General features: G+C 39.6%; 1 protein-coding gene across 1 annotated transcript in view; it reads right to left on the bottom strand.

The window, feature by feature from the left end:
• The window catches only part of LOC126184390 (bromodomain adjacent to zinc finger domain protein 2B-like), a 318,222-nt gene that overhangs the window by 105,741 nt on the left and 194,728 nt on the right, over positions 1–17,753 (bottom strand). Inside the window, exons 26-27 of the mRNA XM_049926773.1 lie at positions 17,082–17,391; positions 9,774–9,978 (exon numbers count right to left, since the gene is read on the bottom strand). Of these exons, the coding sequence (XP_049782730.1) occupies positions 9,774–9,978; positions 17,082–17,391 (515 nt within the window). The remainder of the gene's footprint in view (positions 1–9,773; positions 9,979–17,081; positions 17,392–17,753) is intronic.

The following is a 17,753-nucleotide window of genomic DNA, read 5'->3' as shown; positions in this document are numbered from 1 at the left end:
CAAGGGAGGGATATTATTCAGAATCGGATGGGTCTGAGAGTGATAATTAAGCACCAGCGAAAAGAGCTCGCTTTAGCGACATGTTTGACTGGAAGAAAAGTGATTTTTGTCCATTTATGCAAGAGTTTGATGCTTCAGCTTTTGATATATATATATATATATATATATATATATATATATATATATATATATATATATATATATATATATATAAAAAAAATAGAGGGAAACATTCCACGTGGGAAAAATATATCTAAAAACAAAGATGATGAGGCTTACCAAACAAAAGCGCTGACAGGTCGATAGACACACAAACAAACACAAACATACACACAAAATTCAAGCTTTCGCAACAAACGGTTGCTTCGTCAGGAAAGAGGGAAGGAGAGGGAAAGACGAAAGGATGTGGGTTTTAAGGGAGAGGGTAAGGAGTCATTCCAATCCCGGGAGTGGAAAGACTTACCTTAGGGGGAAAAAAGGACAGGTATAGACTCGCACACACACACGCATATCCATCCGCATATACATAGACACAAGCAGACATTTGTAAAGGCAAAGAGTTTGGGCAGAGATGTCAGTCGAGGCGGAAGTACAGAGGCAAAGATGTTGTTGAAAGACAGGTAAGGTATGAGCGGCGGCAAATAGAAATTAGAAATTAGCGGAGATTGAGGCCTGGCTGATAGCGAGAAGAGAGGATATGCTGAAGGGCAAGTTCCCATCTCCGGAGTTCTGACAGGTTGGTGTTAGTGGTAAGTATCCAGATAACCCGGATGTGCTGGCCATACACCAAGGCATGTTTAGCCACAGGGTGATCCTCATTACCAACAAACACTGTCTGCCTGTGTCCATTCATTCGAATGGACAGTTTGTTGCTGGTCATTCTCATATAGAAGGCTTCACAGTGTAGGCAGGTCAGTTGGTAAATCACGTGGGTGCTTTCACACGTGGCTCTGCCTTTGATTGTGTACGCATTCTGGGTTACAGGACTGGAGTAGGTGGTGGTGGGAGGGTGCATGGGACAGGTTTTACACCGGGGGCTGTTACAAGGGTAGGAGCCAGAGAGTAGGGAAGGTGGTTTGGGGATTTCATAGGGATGAACTAAGAGGTTACGAAGGTTAGGTGGATGGCGGAAGGACACTCTTGGTGGAGTGGGGAGGATTTCATGAAGGATGGATCTCATTTCAGGGCAGGATTTGAGGAAGTCGTATCCCTGCTGGAGAGCCACATTCAGAGTCTGATCCAGTCCCGGAAAGTATCCTGTCACAAGTGGGGCACTTTTGGGGTTCTTCTGTGGGAGGTTCCGGGTTTGAGGAGATGAGGAAGCGGCTCTGGTTATTTGCTTCTGTACCAGGTCGGGAGGGTAGTTGCAGGATGCAAAAGCTGTTTTCAGGTTGTTGGTGTAATGGTTCAAGGATTCCGGACTGGAGCAGATTTGCTTGCCACGAAGACCTAGGCTGTAGGGAAGGGACTGTTTGATGTGGAATGGGTGGCAGCTGTCAAAATGGAGGTACTGTTGCTTGTCGGTGGGTTTGATGTGGACGGACGTGTGAAGCTGGCCATTGGACAGGTGGAGGTCAACGTCAAGGAAAGTGGCATGGGATTTAGAGTAGGACCAAGTGAATCTGATGGAACCAAAGGAGTTGAGGTTGGAGAGGAAATTCTGGAGTTCTTCTTCACTGTGAGTCCAGATCATGAAAATGTCATCAATAAATCTGTACCAAACTTTGGGTTGACAGGCCTGGGTAATCAAGATGGCTTCCTCTAAGCGACCCATGAATAGGTTGGCGTATGAGGGGGCCATCCTGGTACCCATGGCTGTTCCCTTTAATTGTTGGTATGTCTGGCCTTCGAAAGTGAAGAAGTTGTGGGTCAGGATGGAGCTGGCTAAGGTAATGAGGAAAGAGGTTTTAGGTAGGGTGGCAGGTGATCGGCATGAAAGGAAGTGCTCCATCGCAGCGAGGCCCTGGACATGCAGAATATTTGTGTATAAGGAAGTGGCATCAATGGTTACAAGGATGGTTTCCGGGGGTAACAGACTGGGTAGGGATTCCAGGCGTTCGAGAAAGTGGTTGGTGTCTTTGATGAAGGATGGGAGACTGCATGTAATGGGTTGAAGGTGTTGATCTACGTAGGCAGAGATGCATTCTGTGGGGGCTTGGTAACCAGCTACAATGGGACGGCCGGGATGATTGGGTTTGTGAATTTTAGGAAGAAGGTAGAAGGTAGGGGTGTTGGTGGGGTCAGGAGGTTGATGGAGTCAAGTGAAAGGTTTTGTAGGGGGCCTAAGGTTCTGAGGATTCCTTGAAGCTCCGCCTGGACATCAGGAATGGGATTACCTTGGCAAACTTTGTAGTAGTGTTGTCTGAAAGCTGACGCAGTCCCTCAGCCACATACTCCCGACGATCAAGTACCACGGTCGTGGAACCCTTGTCTGCCGGAAGAATGATGATGGATCGGGCAGCCTTCAGATCATGGATAGCCTGGGCTTCAGCAGTGGTGATGTTGGGAGTAGGAAACGAATCTGCTCCAGTCCGGAATCCTTGAACCATTACACCAACAACCTGAAAACAGCTTTCGCATCCCGCAACTACCCTCCCGACCTGGTACAGAAGCAAATAACCAGAGCCACTTCCTCATCTCCTCAAACCCGGAACTTCCCACAGAAGAAACCCAAAAGTGCCCCACTTGTGACAGGATACTTTCCGGGACTGGATCAGACTCTGAATGTGGCTCTCCAGCAGGGATACGACTTCCTCAAATCCTGCCCTGAAATGAGATCCATCCTTCATGAAATCCTCCCCACTCCACCAAGAGTGTCCTTCTGCCGTCCACCTAACCTTCGTAACCCCTTATTTCATCCCTATGAAATCCCCAAACAACCTTCCCTACCCTCTGGCTCCTACCCTTGTAACAGCCCCCGGTGTAAAACCTGTCCCATGCACCCTCCCACCACCACCTACTCCAGTCCTGTAACCCGGAAGGTGTACACAATCAAAGGCAGAGCCACGTGTGAAAGCACCCACATGATTTACAAACTGACCTGCCTACACTGTGAAGCCTTCTATGTGGGAATGATCAGCAACAAACTGTCCATTCGCATGAATGGACACAGGCAGACAGTGTTTGTTGGTAATGAGGATCACCCTGTGGCTAAACATGTCTTGGTGCACGGCCAGCACATCTTGGCACAGTGTTACACCGTCCGGGTTATCTGGATACTTCCCACTAACACCAACCTGTCAGAACTCCGGAGATGGGAACTTGCCCTTCAGCATATCCTCTCTTCTCGCTATCCGCCAGGCCTCAATCTCCGCTAATTTCTAATTTCAATTTGCCGCCGCTCATACCTTACCTGTCTTTCAACAACATCTTTTCCTCTGTACTTCCGCCTCGACTGACATCTCTGCCCAAACTCTTTGCCTTTACAAATGTCTGCTTGTGTCTGTGTATATGCGGATGGATATGTGTGTGTGTGTGTGTGTGTGTGTGTGTGCGAGTGTATACCAGTCCTTTTTTCCCCCTAAGGTAAGTCTTTCCGCTCCCGGGATTGGAATGACTCCTTACCCTCTCCCTTAAAACCCACATCCTTTCGTCTTTCCCTCTCCTTCCCTCTTTCCTGACGAAGCAACCGTTTGTTGCGAAAGCTTGAATTTTGTGTGTATGTTTGTGTTTGTTTGTGTGTCTATCGACCTGTCAGCGCTTTTGTTTGAGTCTCATCATCTTTGTTTTTATATATATATATATATCAGAATCAGAGCATTCTTATATGTCCAGATGGAAAGAAACAGGTTTCGAGGAAATGTATTCCTTCATCACTGTTTGTATGCTAATGGCTCGTGTGAAAAAGCTGAAAATCAGTGACTACTGGTCCACAGACATACTCTTGAACATTCCTGTTTTGGCAAAATTATGTCCAGGGACCATTTTCTGTTAATTTTAAGAATGCTTCACTTCAGTGGTAGCTCTTGTCAGCAATGAAGGAGACAGGTTATTTAAAATTAGGTAGGTTGTTGATAAAATTCATGCAACATTTCACAGTACATTTCATCGATACCAAAAGCTCTGCATTGATGAAAGCCTCTTGCTCAAAGGGCAATTATCATTCAAACAGTACATTCCCTCCAAAAGAAGTAGGTTTGGAATAAAAACATTTGTGCTATGTGACTGCCAGTTGGGTTATATCCTGAATTTCATTGTTTACACAGGCACAAATACTGAAATTGATTTCCACAATCTGGGGACAAATGGTGACATAGAAGCAACAGAGATGAAACCATTTTTAGGAAGGGGACATACGCTCTATGTTGATAATTGGTATTCAAGGCCAGACCTGTTCCTCTGGCTTCATAACCAAGGAACAAACGCATGTGGTACTGTTCAAAAAAACAGATGCAATGTGCCAAAATTACAGAACAAACTAAAACGAGGAGAAATACAGTTTATGTTCACTGACACAATCCTGGCCACGAAATGGTGTGACAAAAGTGTGGATGCTGACCACCTGTAATACTGCAGAAATGGTTGAGATGGAAAAGATAAACAGAGAGACAGGTGAAAGATTAAGGAAACCACAATGTGTTGCAGATTACAACAAGAGTATGGGTGCTGTTGACCGCTGTGACATGCTGCTGAGTTCAGTGCAATCAGTACAAAAGACTGTCAAGTGGTACAAAAAGTTCTTTTTGCACATACTGGATCTGTGCATTTTAAATGCCCATGCTCTCCACAGAGTAGTAATAGGATGAAAAATGCAACTAGCAGAACTTCATTTGTGTCTGGAAAGAGAGACTGTTGAAGTTTATGCAAAAGATTGGAGGAAAACTGGCAGAGGAAGGCGCTCTGGAGACGAGAATCCTCTAAGATTTACTGGGAGGCATTTTCCACAGGTCATTGAGATAGAGAACTCAAAGAAATGTACGCTAATGTGTCGATGCACAGTATGCTCCAAGTAGAAAATGCACCGAGAAACAAGATACGAATGTAGAGTATGCAATGTACCACTATGTGTAGTGCCATGTTTGGAGGCCCATCACACTAAAAAAAAAACTATTAACTGTCTATAATCACTCATAAGAGAAGAAGTGACATTGATAATTTTCTAAAAGTAAATGACAACAAAAAGGAAATAAAAATACTAAAAAAATACAAAAACTGTATACAAAATGAAATAAAAACAAAAAAATATATTTTTAACTTCGCCAGTGCTGGTCCAAAGCCCAGATCAAAAAGAAGGATGGAAAATATATTCAGAAGGTGTAAAAGATACTCCATACTTAGGATTTCTGTCTTTAAATTTTACAGAAGTGTTACTGCACTCTCAAAAACACGAACTGCATTTCTCAGATGCCATTAAATCTATTACATATGTTAAGCATAAAATTAAAACAAGCATAGTGCTACATTGCTGATTTAAACAAACATCACATTTGTTTGCATGGCCATCTTCTGCAGCAGCTCCAACAATTAATTATTGTTAGCTTTGCCGTCTTAATCTTACTGCAAATAATTAAGAAGAACTTCACAATAGACACGTTTCACTTTTTTTTTACAAAGCATCTTCTGTGGTCATTGGTATTCCTGCTTCATGTTTACATTCTTTGCGCATCACTGCTTTCCCTCTCTGCATTAGCGGAGGTTGACATCTAAAGACAACGTCTTTGTATACATACAGCTGACAGTTTTTATGAAGTTTTCAGCTTTTTCTTCCACTGCATTGGCACTGTACCTCACCTCACTTATGGAACTTGAGTGTCATACATGAGGTGAGCTACAGTGCCAATACAGCGGAAGAATAAGCTGAAAATGGCAAAAAAGACTGCCAGCTATATGTGTACAAAGACGTCGTCTTTAGATGTCAACCTCCACTAATGAAGAGAGGGAAAGCAGTGGTGTGCAGAGGTTGTAAATATGAACCAGGAAAACCAATGAACACAGAAGATGCTTTGTAAATAAAAGCAAAACACGTCTAATGTGAAATTCTTTTTCATTAATTGCAGTAAGCTTAAGATGGCAAAGCTAACAATAATTAATTCTACATATAGTTTATTATAGTGATTCTTAGCAACATAAGCAGTTTCAATGAACATCATGTGTGTCCAGTAATTCATCTGCAGATTCAAAGCCACGGAAAAAGTATCGAGATACAGCGTGTGTCAGTGATCACACTCAGAAGGCAAGAGAGCCGCGAATGCCCTAGCTTGAGAAATATTCAGCACAGGGCATGCTTGGCCAAGCGGCGAGCTCAGCCACAGGCAACGGTCCATGGGGAAAACCATTAGTGCAGGTACCAGGATTAGGCGGCCTCAACAGTGTGCTCGACCTGGCAAGATGGATGCACGGCTGCAGCAGCCAAAGGGTTAATACCTATCACTGATCTTACAGAAGGAAATAATAGTGTGGCTAATGCCATTAGAAATTATGAGAAGTCATCAACATTCTAATATCTGCAACATAATGAGGAATGGGAACTGGTAGAAACAGTTACAGAACATTCTTCAAAGAAAGATACCTGTAAAAGAGGTTGAGGGAAAAGAAGAACTTCTTGGCTTCTGAACTTAAGGACATGAGCTTCACACATAAGCAAGGAACTTTTGCAAACAAGTAAAAGTGATATACCTATGATGGTCACCAACATCTTGAATAGATAGGCACTAGAAGAAGAAGAAGAAGAAGAAGAAGAAGAAGCACTATTACATGACCTCAAAACTTACTGAGATACTGACATATCAAAGTTGTTATAACAAAATAATACGATGTACTGATTAGCTCATAGTTACAGGCAATGCCTCAGAATGACAAAAGATTACTTTCAAAAATAATTACTGTTCTGTAAAAGTTGCTGATGTAACACTGATCCTGGAAGCCACCTGACAAGGTTTATATGAAATTCAGCAATATTTCCAATACATAAAAAGGTGAAATCTTGGCTTCTCACTTGTTGATATTTATATAATCAAGAAGATGCACATAAAAGCTACTGTAACTAGATAATAATTTAAGGGAACATTCTGCAAGAGATACCTTTTTTATTATTGGAATCAACAGATGAGGTTGCAGGTGTATTATTTGAAGGAATGCTTAAAAAAAAAAAAAAAGACTACAACATGCCTTAAAAGACTTGTATGCAGTGCTTAAGATAGCATTGCCACAGATGGAGGCACAATGAAACATAGTTTTAATGTTACGATGATGAGTAATGTTTACCAAAAAAGACCAAATATTTCTGATCAGTAGGTTCATACAGTTAGAATAATTTATGTAATTGGTATTAACTGAGTTTTGCAAATTTACTTATATATAGTAATTTTTTATCTTATACAAAATATGTATATTCATTATTTTCTGCAAGGGGCGAGACATTCCACATATCATCAAGTATGAGTGAGAAAAACCTCCGACACTGTACAAGTAAAACAAAACCATTGTTTTCATTTTCAGGCATAAATGTTTTGGTGCTGCTCACAAGTGCTATGATGCTGGCATGTCTATTCATAATTCACGGGTTAAGACAAGACACTCGTAGCACCATCATGAAAGGCAACCACACAGCAAATGCAGCTGCCAACCAACAACTGCCCTACAGACACACCTCTCTTGGCCAGCAGAGGCTGCACCACTATGCAAGAGGATAAGAGGTCACCAAGCCCCTTCTGTTGTAAATTATGTCTGTGAGTACACTGTCTTTCTCTATCAGTGACTACAGTACAATGACTCAGCTATTGAGCAGGACTCTCTGAACTGCACTTTGAGCCTCATTGCATTTGTATTCAGTGACGGACTCAGTTACATAAATGCTTTTCACATAACTGTTGTTGAGACCCTATTTTCTGTTCTCTGCCTATGCTCTGAATATCTGCTGTCATTGGTTGGCAAGATAGCATGATGTGAGCTATGACTGGCTGACAAAGCACATTGCAATTTCGATTTCAATGCTTTGGGAACTAATATGCTGTGTTTGGTAGAATTCATATTTATACTTTCATAATACAAAAATATGCAGCATACATGTTGCTGGACATAAGAAATCTTTCCAATTTTTTTTTTAATTTTTTAATTTTTATTTGTTTTATGATTTTCGTTTCCTAAAGTGGCAGAAAGTTCTAAATCCTTTATCATTTGAAGGACTGACAAGTTTTACAGTTCTGAGGGGACGAATGCTGTCACTTATCATAGAGAAAGAGTATTTTTCTCAGGAAAAACTGTATTTTCACTCATGAAAATGAATATTGGGAATTTTTTTCCTTGTCCACGTGTACACCATGATGTAAAGCAGCAAATGGACAAGTTATGTGCATCCAACACATGGGAGCAAGCTCTGGTGAGTTTCCTGCCCTCAACCATTCCCAGCCATGCAACGGCACGTCGCCTGTGGAACTGCTACATGGACACTGACAAACAACACTGCTGCATCTGCTACACCCACTGCCGCAGTTGGTTCTTCCTCTGCAATGTACTTATTTAATACCAATGATCATATCTTTTTCAGTGTCTTTAGCAGAAACAGGCACTGGGAATGGGGTATCATCATTCAAATCTTGGGCCACTCCATTTTATCTAGCACAGGGTTCGTCTGGGCTGCAAAGGAGGCATCAGAATCATCAGAATCAGCTCTGCACCTGTTGGCTGCGTAATCCTGCTGCAGATATTTCAGTTTCACAGACGGAGCTCTACGAGATCTTGCAGTCCCAGCCACACTTGCTGCCAGCACCAGAGAGGGTGCCAACGGATGTCAATGTGGCACCACCAACGTCGTCGCACAATAAGCAGCCCCTGCCACAGAGATCTGGTCCTCTCTGCCCTACTGCTTCTCTGCATGCCTTCGAGGATCCACAAGTTGCCATTGTGTCATTGACAGGGCCAGGGCGAGAGTGTGCACCCCATGACTACTGTCTTGACTGCTGTTCCAGGCCATTCACGAGATGAACATCAGGGTGCAGGTTTGGATTTGCCATTAGCCACATTATGAACTCCTGCATTGTCAGAAACACCTGTTTCTAGGTCCCCCCCCCCCCCCCCTCCAACCACATCTCTGTTGTTATCACCAAAGCCAGTACACTACGATGGTGAACACAGGAAGCAGCCACACAGCAAGTGCGGCCACCAACCAATGACTGTCTTATGAACTCTCCTGTCAGCCAGCACAGGCAGCACTACTATGGCAGTGGATAAGACCCCATCACAACCTATCATCACCCCCATCTGTTGTGAATAAAGCCTGCTAGCACACCACCCCTCTCTATCAGTGACTGCTGTATAACTGACTCGGCTATGGACCAGGGCTCTGTGAACTGCACTTCAGATCTGACTCATTGAGTTAAGTAGACACTTTTCATATAGCTGATGTTGTGTCTCTCCTGTCTGTTTTCTGCCTTTAGAACCCAAGCATCACTACAGGATACAACACTTGTAAAAAAGCAAACTGTGATACTAAAGTTTTTATTTTATATTCTCAATGAATGGGAAAATTTTTTAAGAGGCCTATGTCAGCACAGTCCTGTTTCAACAAAGCTAAGCTTCTTCCCCTCCCAAAACCCTCTGATTAGTTCCTGCGAACACACACACATTTAATTCCATTTACTTATGATGTTACTATGTATTCCCAGAGTAATTCCTGCTGCTGTCTTGTAAGACCAATTGCCAAGTCACAATATCAGATCAAACCACACTAGTCCATGTGAAAAGTTTTATTAAATTAAACAGAATCAAAAAGTAATTGTATAGCAAATTGGTGAACTGAGTTCACATTAGTGCCAAGTCTTTAAAAACATACAGACCTCTTCTGGTTGCGTCCCATCACTTTCATTGCCGCTCTCTCCATCATCTGCCTCATCTTCATTGTCATCATCTCCTTCATCCCCTTCTTTAACTTTGGATTCTCCAGCACCAGTATCATTTGATTCATCACAGCCACTCTGGTCTTGTTTTGGTGTTAGCTGCATGGCTGTCTGCCTCACCTTGCGACTGTGCAGCATGCGCAACCTGTATGGCATAATTTCTTTAGTACTGCAGTAGGTTTGTGATAAAAAGTGGATAGCATCATAAAGCAAACACAACAAAACTATAACAATGCTTTTTTTCATATGACAAGACTGTGCCTTGGTCATACTAAGATTTTTTATACATAAAATGCAAATTTTAATTGTATAAACTTTTTCCTATCCAAACACAGCAGCGCTTATTTAAATGAAACATATTCACACACTAGAGCAAAAATACTAGTCATACAGTAACAACAATAAAGGGACTTAGTCATACACCCAAGAGTGCTGACAAAATTTTGCCATCCTACTTACAATCTGTATCTAGTACATGTCTAGATATCATTTACTTATTTTTTACAAGTATTTAAAACAGATTTCTCTACGAGTAATCCCAATGTGCTGCTATTAGGATTGCCGTTCAATACGGTCAAGTATGTACTATGACTACTATGAGCACAACTACAGCTACAACTGATCAAATGGCAAGTGAATGACATATTTCACATATTCATTTCCACAGGATTCATGTGATGATCTGAGCCAAAGCTTAAATTGATCATTTCAATGCTGTTTATATGGGTATATACAAAATCCATAACTAAATCAAATGCATGAGAGAGGCAGCCAGACTGCAGAGGAGATACCAGATTGAGATTTTCCAGATGTGCAGATGTGCTACATTGATCTTCTTTGGAATAGGAAAGCAAATATGAGAAGAATTTTCTTTTCTTCTTTAATGAAGAAAGTGTGATGGACTTTCCATGTCTGTATATGGCATTTTTGTCCACAGCAAATAATTATAGACTGATGATAATTTTGAAAAAAATCAGTGTTTCACAGATTAAATGAAGTTTACAATCATCATTAGTGTCTCTACCAAAGAAAAAGTGCTTCAGAAATATCTGTTTATTGTTTGCATGCATTACTTGGCATAATTTGCCCTCAAATAACATTGTTTTAAATAATCAGAATGGCAAACAAATTTTACATTTTTCAGACACACTTCTGGTTTTCCACACTATTTTTCCAGACACCTTAGGTTCCTTTTTTCTGAACAAACACTGTGGAATTACAGGCTTAAAAATACCTGAGGGTGATCAGTAAGTGTTAACTAAACAAATTTAGTATAAGCAGTGACATAGTATAAAACCAATCATCATTTTCTTAATAAAACTATCTGCTAGAACATAAATTGTGCACACAGATAACAACAGAAATTCTGCACACAGATATCTGAAATACAAATTTGTTAACATTCCCTGAAACTACTTTAACAATTAATAATTCAAAATTTCTGCTCTTTATTTCATTACATCACATTTCTGACACTATGTACAAATGATTTGTAGTGGAAATAAAAGTCCCAACACAATGAATCCTAAAGTATTTCAGTGCATTTCTGTTTATCCAACTTCCATAAATAGCTGTTAACATTTTGTACACATGAAATATATAGGATTATCAATCATATTACTGACAAAAACAATGCATCCACCACAATTTACAAAACTGATGCAGAAACACCTCAATAAGATGGTATCAAAGTTTACAAGTAGCTTACCTATAAGAAAGAGTGATGTTGTACACTTGGATCATGTAAATACATTCTACATGTTTTGTGTTGTAGCAAGAATTCGAGATATAAATATAACACAGCATTTACGTGAGTGTGGTAATGCATCCAATGTCTGCAAAAAGTCTGACGGAGATATTAGGTCATTAATTTCTGCTACAGTTGGCAGACAGAGAGCTGTTGTAACTTATGTCTTCATTAAACTCCTAAGCACAAACCTTGCCTACTGCAATGAATCCAACCATAAACTATGGCATTCATAATATGTATGCCATAGTTTATGGTATATATATTATATAAGGATAGATCACTACACACCAAAGAGCTATTATTGGCTAATACTGAAAACAGTTGTGTGTTCGCATGTGTGTGTGTGTGTGTGTGTGTGTGTGTGTGTGAGAGAGAGAGAGAGAGAGAGAGAGAGAGAGAGAGAGAGAGAGAGAGAGAGAGAGAACTCTGAAGCAGCAATTTTCTGAAACTAATCAATTTTTTTTTTTACCAACAATCATTCTGAATTCTGCTATGCACGCATTTCCACAATACTCCTACAACACACCTATCAGCCACAATAGAGAATGAATTGTAAAAGAGCAAATGAATTAAAAAGAAGAGGCAATCCCATAGTCCAGCAGGTAATGAGCTACCATTCTTCCATCTCTAACAACCTTTTCTTCCCTGTTGAACCACTTTCCAGTACTGGTACCTATGATGCAACCCTAGAGTATCTCATTGTCAGAAAAGTCTGGGACAGTCATAAGCTGACTGAAGCATTTTATAACAATGTGTTCTACTGCTAATCCCTGTCTCCAACTGAAGCAAATAAATAAATAAATAAAAGATAATAAACCCAGTAATAACAAGAAAGTAATGGTAGAGAACAAAAAAATTAAATAACTGTTATTCAAAAAGAATACAAAAATGAATATTAACTTCATATCCATGCTGGACATGCCCTCATTACAACTTTGGGTTAGAATGGAGGTGGCTGCAGCAAGGGTATACAGGTTAAAAGCTAGAAATAACTGGAGTCATTTAGAATATCCAGAATTTCACACAAATATAGTAAATGTGGTAAATGTGAGAGGAGGAATGGTCAGGGAAAGGCCAGCTGACCATACACTAAGTTCCAGCTACTTCAGTACATGTTTGAATGTAACAATTGGAAGAAGGGTGCAGTGTATGAATGAACCATGACACCTTACAGGAGATGCAGTCCAGTTTACTGATGGCTCGAAAACACATGAAGGTGCTGGGGCCAGAGTAAATGGGGTAAAGCCTAAACTAGAGGCAGCTGTCTCTCTAGGGATGTTGGTCACAGTATTCCAGGCAGAAATATCCACTAACAGAGTGTGCATGGAGGAGAATTTGTCCACGTGCTACAAGGATTGTAGAATCTACATTTACTCACACAATCAAGCAGCTCTAAAATCCCTATCAGCCCCAAAAATGAGATCAAAGATAGTTGCAGAACACCATGAAGCCCTTAGGAAACTAGGAGAAAGTGACAGGTTAAATCTGCTGTAAGTCCCCGGTCACTCAGAAATTAGTGCCAATGAACAAGGTCAGGAGAGGCATGATGACTTCATTTATTGGACTGGAACCTGTCTTAAACATCACTTAGGCAATGTTGGAATCACAACTAATTAGCTAGATCAGAAGGCACCATGTAGAGTGCTGGACTAGAGTCCACATAAAAAAAATTTTTTTTAATAAAAAACATGGCAAAGTAGCGATGTCTAACTCTTGTTTCAGGAAAGGGTCTATAAGCCTGAACTTGAACAGAAAACATCATGGCTCAAATGGCTCTGAGCACTATGGGACTTAACTTCTGAGGTCATCAGTCCCCTAGAACTTAGAACTACTTAAACCTAACTAACCTAAGGACATCACACACATCCATGCCCGATGCAGGATTCGAACCTGCGACTGTGGGTACAGAGGAATAAGTCCACGAGTGTAGACTAACCTGCTTTCCCAGAATGACAAGGAGATAAACTGCACAATAAACTCAGTTTTAGTGTGGGCAATGGTGGCCTAAGACCTCTGTCATTTTTGTCTCCCTGCATCAATCTAAACAAATTAAATCAATCTCATATACATCAGAATACATGTGTCTTACTTCCCAGCCATCAAATTAGAAAGAGGGCAAAAAGACATCTGAATTTAAAAATGTAGTTTAAGCTCTAGCTTTCATGTATTTATAAAATCATGATGACAGACAGACAGGTACAGGAAAAAGAAAAATTAAGAATTATGCATGCTGAAGGAAAGGAAATTTAGTCTGTATGTCAGTATGAGAAACAAAAGATGCAGGGAACACTGCTCAAAGATGATAAGCCTTGAGACTGACACTACAGTGTAAGTGGCATGGGTGTTGGGGAGTGAGCAAATCAAAAAATGTGTTGTGCTTACGTAATGAATTTTTGCAACCTTCTTGCCTCATCATGCTCTGGCCCCAGTAATTGAAGAAATGTGCACCTTAAAACTACGGTACTAAGAATTCCACAAACAAGATTTATGCCCTTCATTGGCTCAATATAACTACTTACTTGCTTCACATATGAATACTACACACCCTTTCACAATACACAATACACAAAAAATGTGAGATTTTATTCAGGTGTATTCTAATAATGTGAAATATATCAACAAGCTTCAATTACAGCTTTGGCTCATTGTAGCATGATATGGACACAACAGTGGATGAAGTAGACATCACTGTCTGTAACAAATGATGTAGATTCATCAGATTGTATACATAACTTTCTCAATGTTTGGTGAGTTGTTTCTGGTCATCCTGCCAAATTTTAATTGGGTCAATGGGTCAAAACAGGGAAGCTTTATTGGTTCACTAAGTTCATGTGATTACTCTTGAATTTTTATCTTTCTATCTGTCACAGTTTTAGGTGATCAGATATGAAATCTACCAGCTTAGACTTGTAATGTTGCAGGTATCATTAACATGAAGAAGAGAATCTGGTTGTCCAGCAAGTCAATGAAGAAGTATCAACTAAAGTACCATTATCTGAACCAGATAAAACATTTCTGTGTAATTAAATCTCCACTAGACCATCACAAAGCCAGCTCCAACTTTTCCAATTCATTTCATACAGTCTTCCAAATATGCTTCCTGGTGCATATGAGGAACATCATGTTCAGTACAATTGATAAAATGTGATTCACTGATGAGGCAACATGTACTAAACCTCCTAGCTCCACTGTTGACAATCATTAGCTCAATCCAATGGGGAAATTTTATCTTAGGAGTGAGCAGAGAGCTTTGAACATAGTTCTGTTCCAAATGCCCGTGCACCCAAAGTGTCATTCTGAAACAGGCCTGGCAAAACAGTGTTGTTGTTTGGCAGGCCTACTTGTGTCATATCAAGTTGATTTTTTTGTCATGAGCCAGTTCATTATAATCAAGTCCCAGTTACATTTCTGAGGTGAATTCCTTTATGATTAAGTTGTTTGTTGCTGGCATTAAATTTGTACACATTTACATGAAATTACTCCTCTGAAATCTGCCACTTCCTTCACATCATGCTCTTCACTACAGCAGAATGAAATCACTTGTTTTTGCCACTCTGTCACATTAGTTTTGTGCTGGATGTTACACATGGTGAACAAGACAGACACTGTGGTTATGTTGCCTCTATGGACACAATAAGAATAAATTGAACAGCAGGTTAAGGTGTTACATAACATCACTTCTACGGTTTATAAAAGCTGTGCAACACAATCAACAAAAGATGTTTTGGATCAAGCACAAAGTTAAATTTCCCTCCCATTCTGACAATCACATATACACATTCCCATTCCATTTTGTTCTACATCATCTGTAGGTGGCAGAAGATGCTATTAAGTTAAGCATTTCGTGTTATTTATTTTTTTATTTGTTAGAAATAACTAGTACATGATTTAAGTAATCAAATAATGCACCAGTTATGTATTTTTTCATGCTTAGCATGCAGCATTTCAAGAATTTATTCTCATTGTCAAGTGCAAATATTTACATAACTATTTTGTATGATGTTTGCATGTGTGTAGTTCTGCCTCTCTTATAAGGTACAATGCCTCCTCCATTACACAGAAAACCACACACACACAAATCATCACTCACACTGTTTGACTGTGAAAGCAAAATAGGTCCAAAGCTATACCTTATAACATCAAAAATATGACTACAGTGCAAGAGAGGCAAAACAACAAACATCACACAAAATACTTTTGTAAATATTTGAACTTGACAATGAGAATAAATTCTTGAAAAGCTTTGTCCTAAGCATGAAAAAAATATGTAACTGGTGCAGTCTTTCATTAGTGAAATCATGAATGATACAGTTGCAGGCTTTCAAAAAACATTATGATTAATGAAATTAAAATTACTTATGCATTATAAGCTTTATTTTGCTGCAGAAGAGCCAGTACACAAAGTATTTTTTCTACCATAAGCTTCCCATACTGTAAGTACCTGTAATAAGAAGAGGAGGCTTCTACGTGGGTTCATGGACAGGGACCTGAGGGAGAGACTAGCAAAATGCTTTATATTGAGCATGGGATTATACAGAACTGAGATGTGGACGCTGATGAAACAGGAAAAAATAAGAATAGAAGCATCTGAGATGTGTATCTGGAGGAGGATGTAGGGGATACAATTGATAGATAAAGTGAGAAATGAGGAGGTGCTGAGAAGAGAGGGGGAAGAGAGAGTAATTTTAAAGGAAGTCAGAAAGAGGAAACATAATTGGCTTGGATAATTGATGAGAAGTGATTGTTTGCTGATGGATGCTATAGAGGGAATGAGGAATGGTAGGAGAAGACACTGAAGATATCAGATGGTGGATAATAAAAGGACAGGAAACAGTTATGAGAAAAAGAAGAAGTGACTTGTGAAGATCTGCCCTAGGGCAGAACAGATGATGATGGTGATGATTACCTATAAGCAAGAAAAAGGTGATGCCCATAAAGAGATTATTAGTTCATAATCTGTAGCTATGTAACTGGAAGATAAAAAAGGTCTTTAACGGTTTTCCATAAACAAACAAATACAGCTGATTTAAAGAGGTACAGAGTGACAAAAGCATGATAGACAGCAATAAAAGATAAAATTTGTTGCTGGCCTGTTCATAGACGAGTTTTCATATGATCAAGTTCCACATCTAAGCAACATGTTAGCTCAGTATACTTAGTATCTTATGAAAGAAATAAAACGTGCCACTGGTAGCTGCTAAGAGAAGAACAGGTAAGTCTGTTATGGAACTCATAACATTTGTTAAAGAAACAGATAGTACACAGAAGGACAGAAAAACAAACAGTATGAATATTAGTTGCATACAAAGCAACTGAGAGTCAAATGAAGTTATCAGATAAATAAAAAAGTAAAGATATCATTTTAAAAATACTGGTGAAAGCAAATTCAGTAATTAACCTTGTATAAACTGTTCATTCATATCAAAACAATCAAGATAAATAATTATTGTTGGACAGATGCAACAGAAAGACAAAAAGGAACACAGAGACTCACTCACTTTCTGAGCTTAGTATCCATTAGCCATCGATCCTTCCTTAGCTGTCCAACTGTTTCAATAGAGTTGTCAATCTGTCGGAGAACAGCTTTGTTCTGCAACAGTTCATTGCATAAAAAAGACAATATGCTTGCTTTTTGTGTTGGGTTCAAAGCAAGGAAAGGCTTTTCATGCAGCCATTCAGACATGCGCCATGTATTGTTTTCATGCAAATGTTCGAAGAAGGCAGCATTTTTGCCACACTGGGGGATGGGTTCACCATACATATTGTGGTGATCAGACTTCTTTTCTCGATCTCTTTCAAAATGTAACCCTGTAAACAGGAAAAATCAACAGGATATTTTCTGTCTATCTCATATAGTAAGATTAATAAATAATCATAAAATAAAACACAAGCTCATATTCTATGAGGATAACTCAGTTATGAGATAACTTTGAGAATACAAGGCCTTCTTGATATAATCAGTCACTGGCACACAAGGGAAGTAAATACCTTACAATAATGTAGTTTAAAAATATAATTATATACATGAAGTGGAAATGAAATGAACCAGACAGAAAGTCAATTAATCTCATAGAAATTCCACATATAAAGGGCACTCAAAACTAAAGTGTTGAATACTTTGAGAGGTGGTAGTACTCATGGAACAAGAAAAAAATGTCCAATAAACATGA

The sequence above is a fragment of the Schistocerca cancellata genome, chromosome 4, assembly GCF_023864275.1.
Source record: "Schistocerca cancellata isolate TAMUIC-IGC-003103 chromosome 4, iqSchCanc2.1, whole genome shotgun sequence".
In the NCBI taxonomy this organism is placed as follows: Eukaryota; Metazoa; Arthropoda; class Insecta; order Orthoptera; family Acrididae; genus Schistocerca; species Schistocerca cancellata.
Note: the sequence above shows the minus strand (reverse complement) of the source record. Positions and strands in the feature narration are given on the sequence as shown.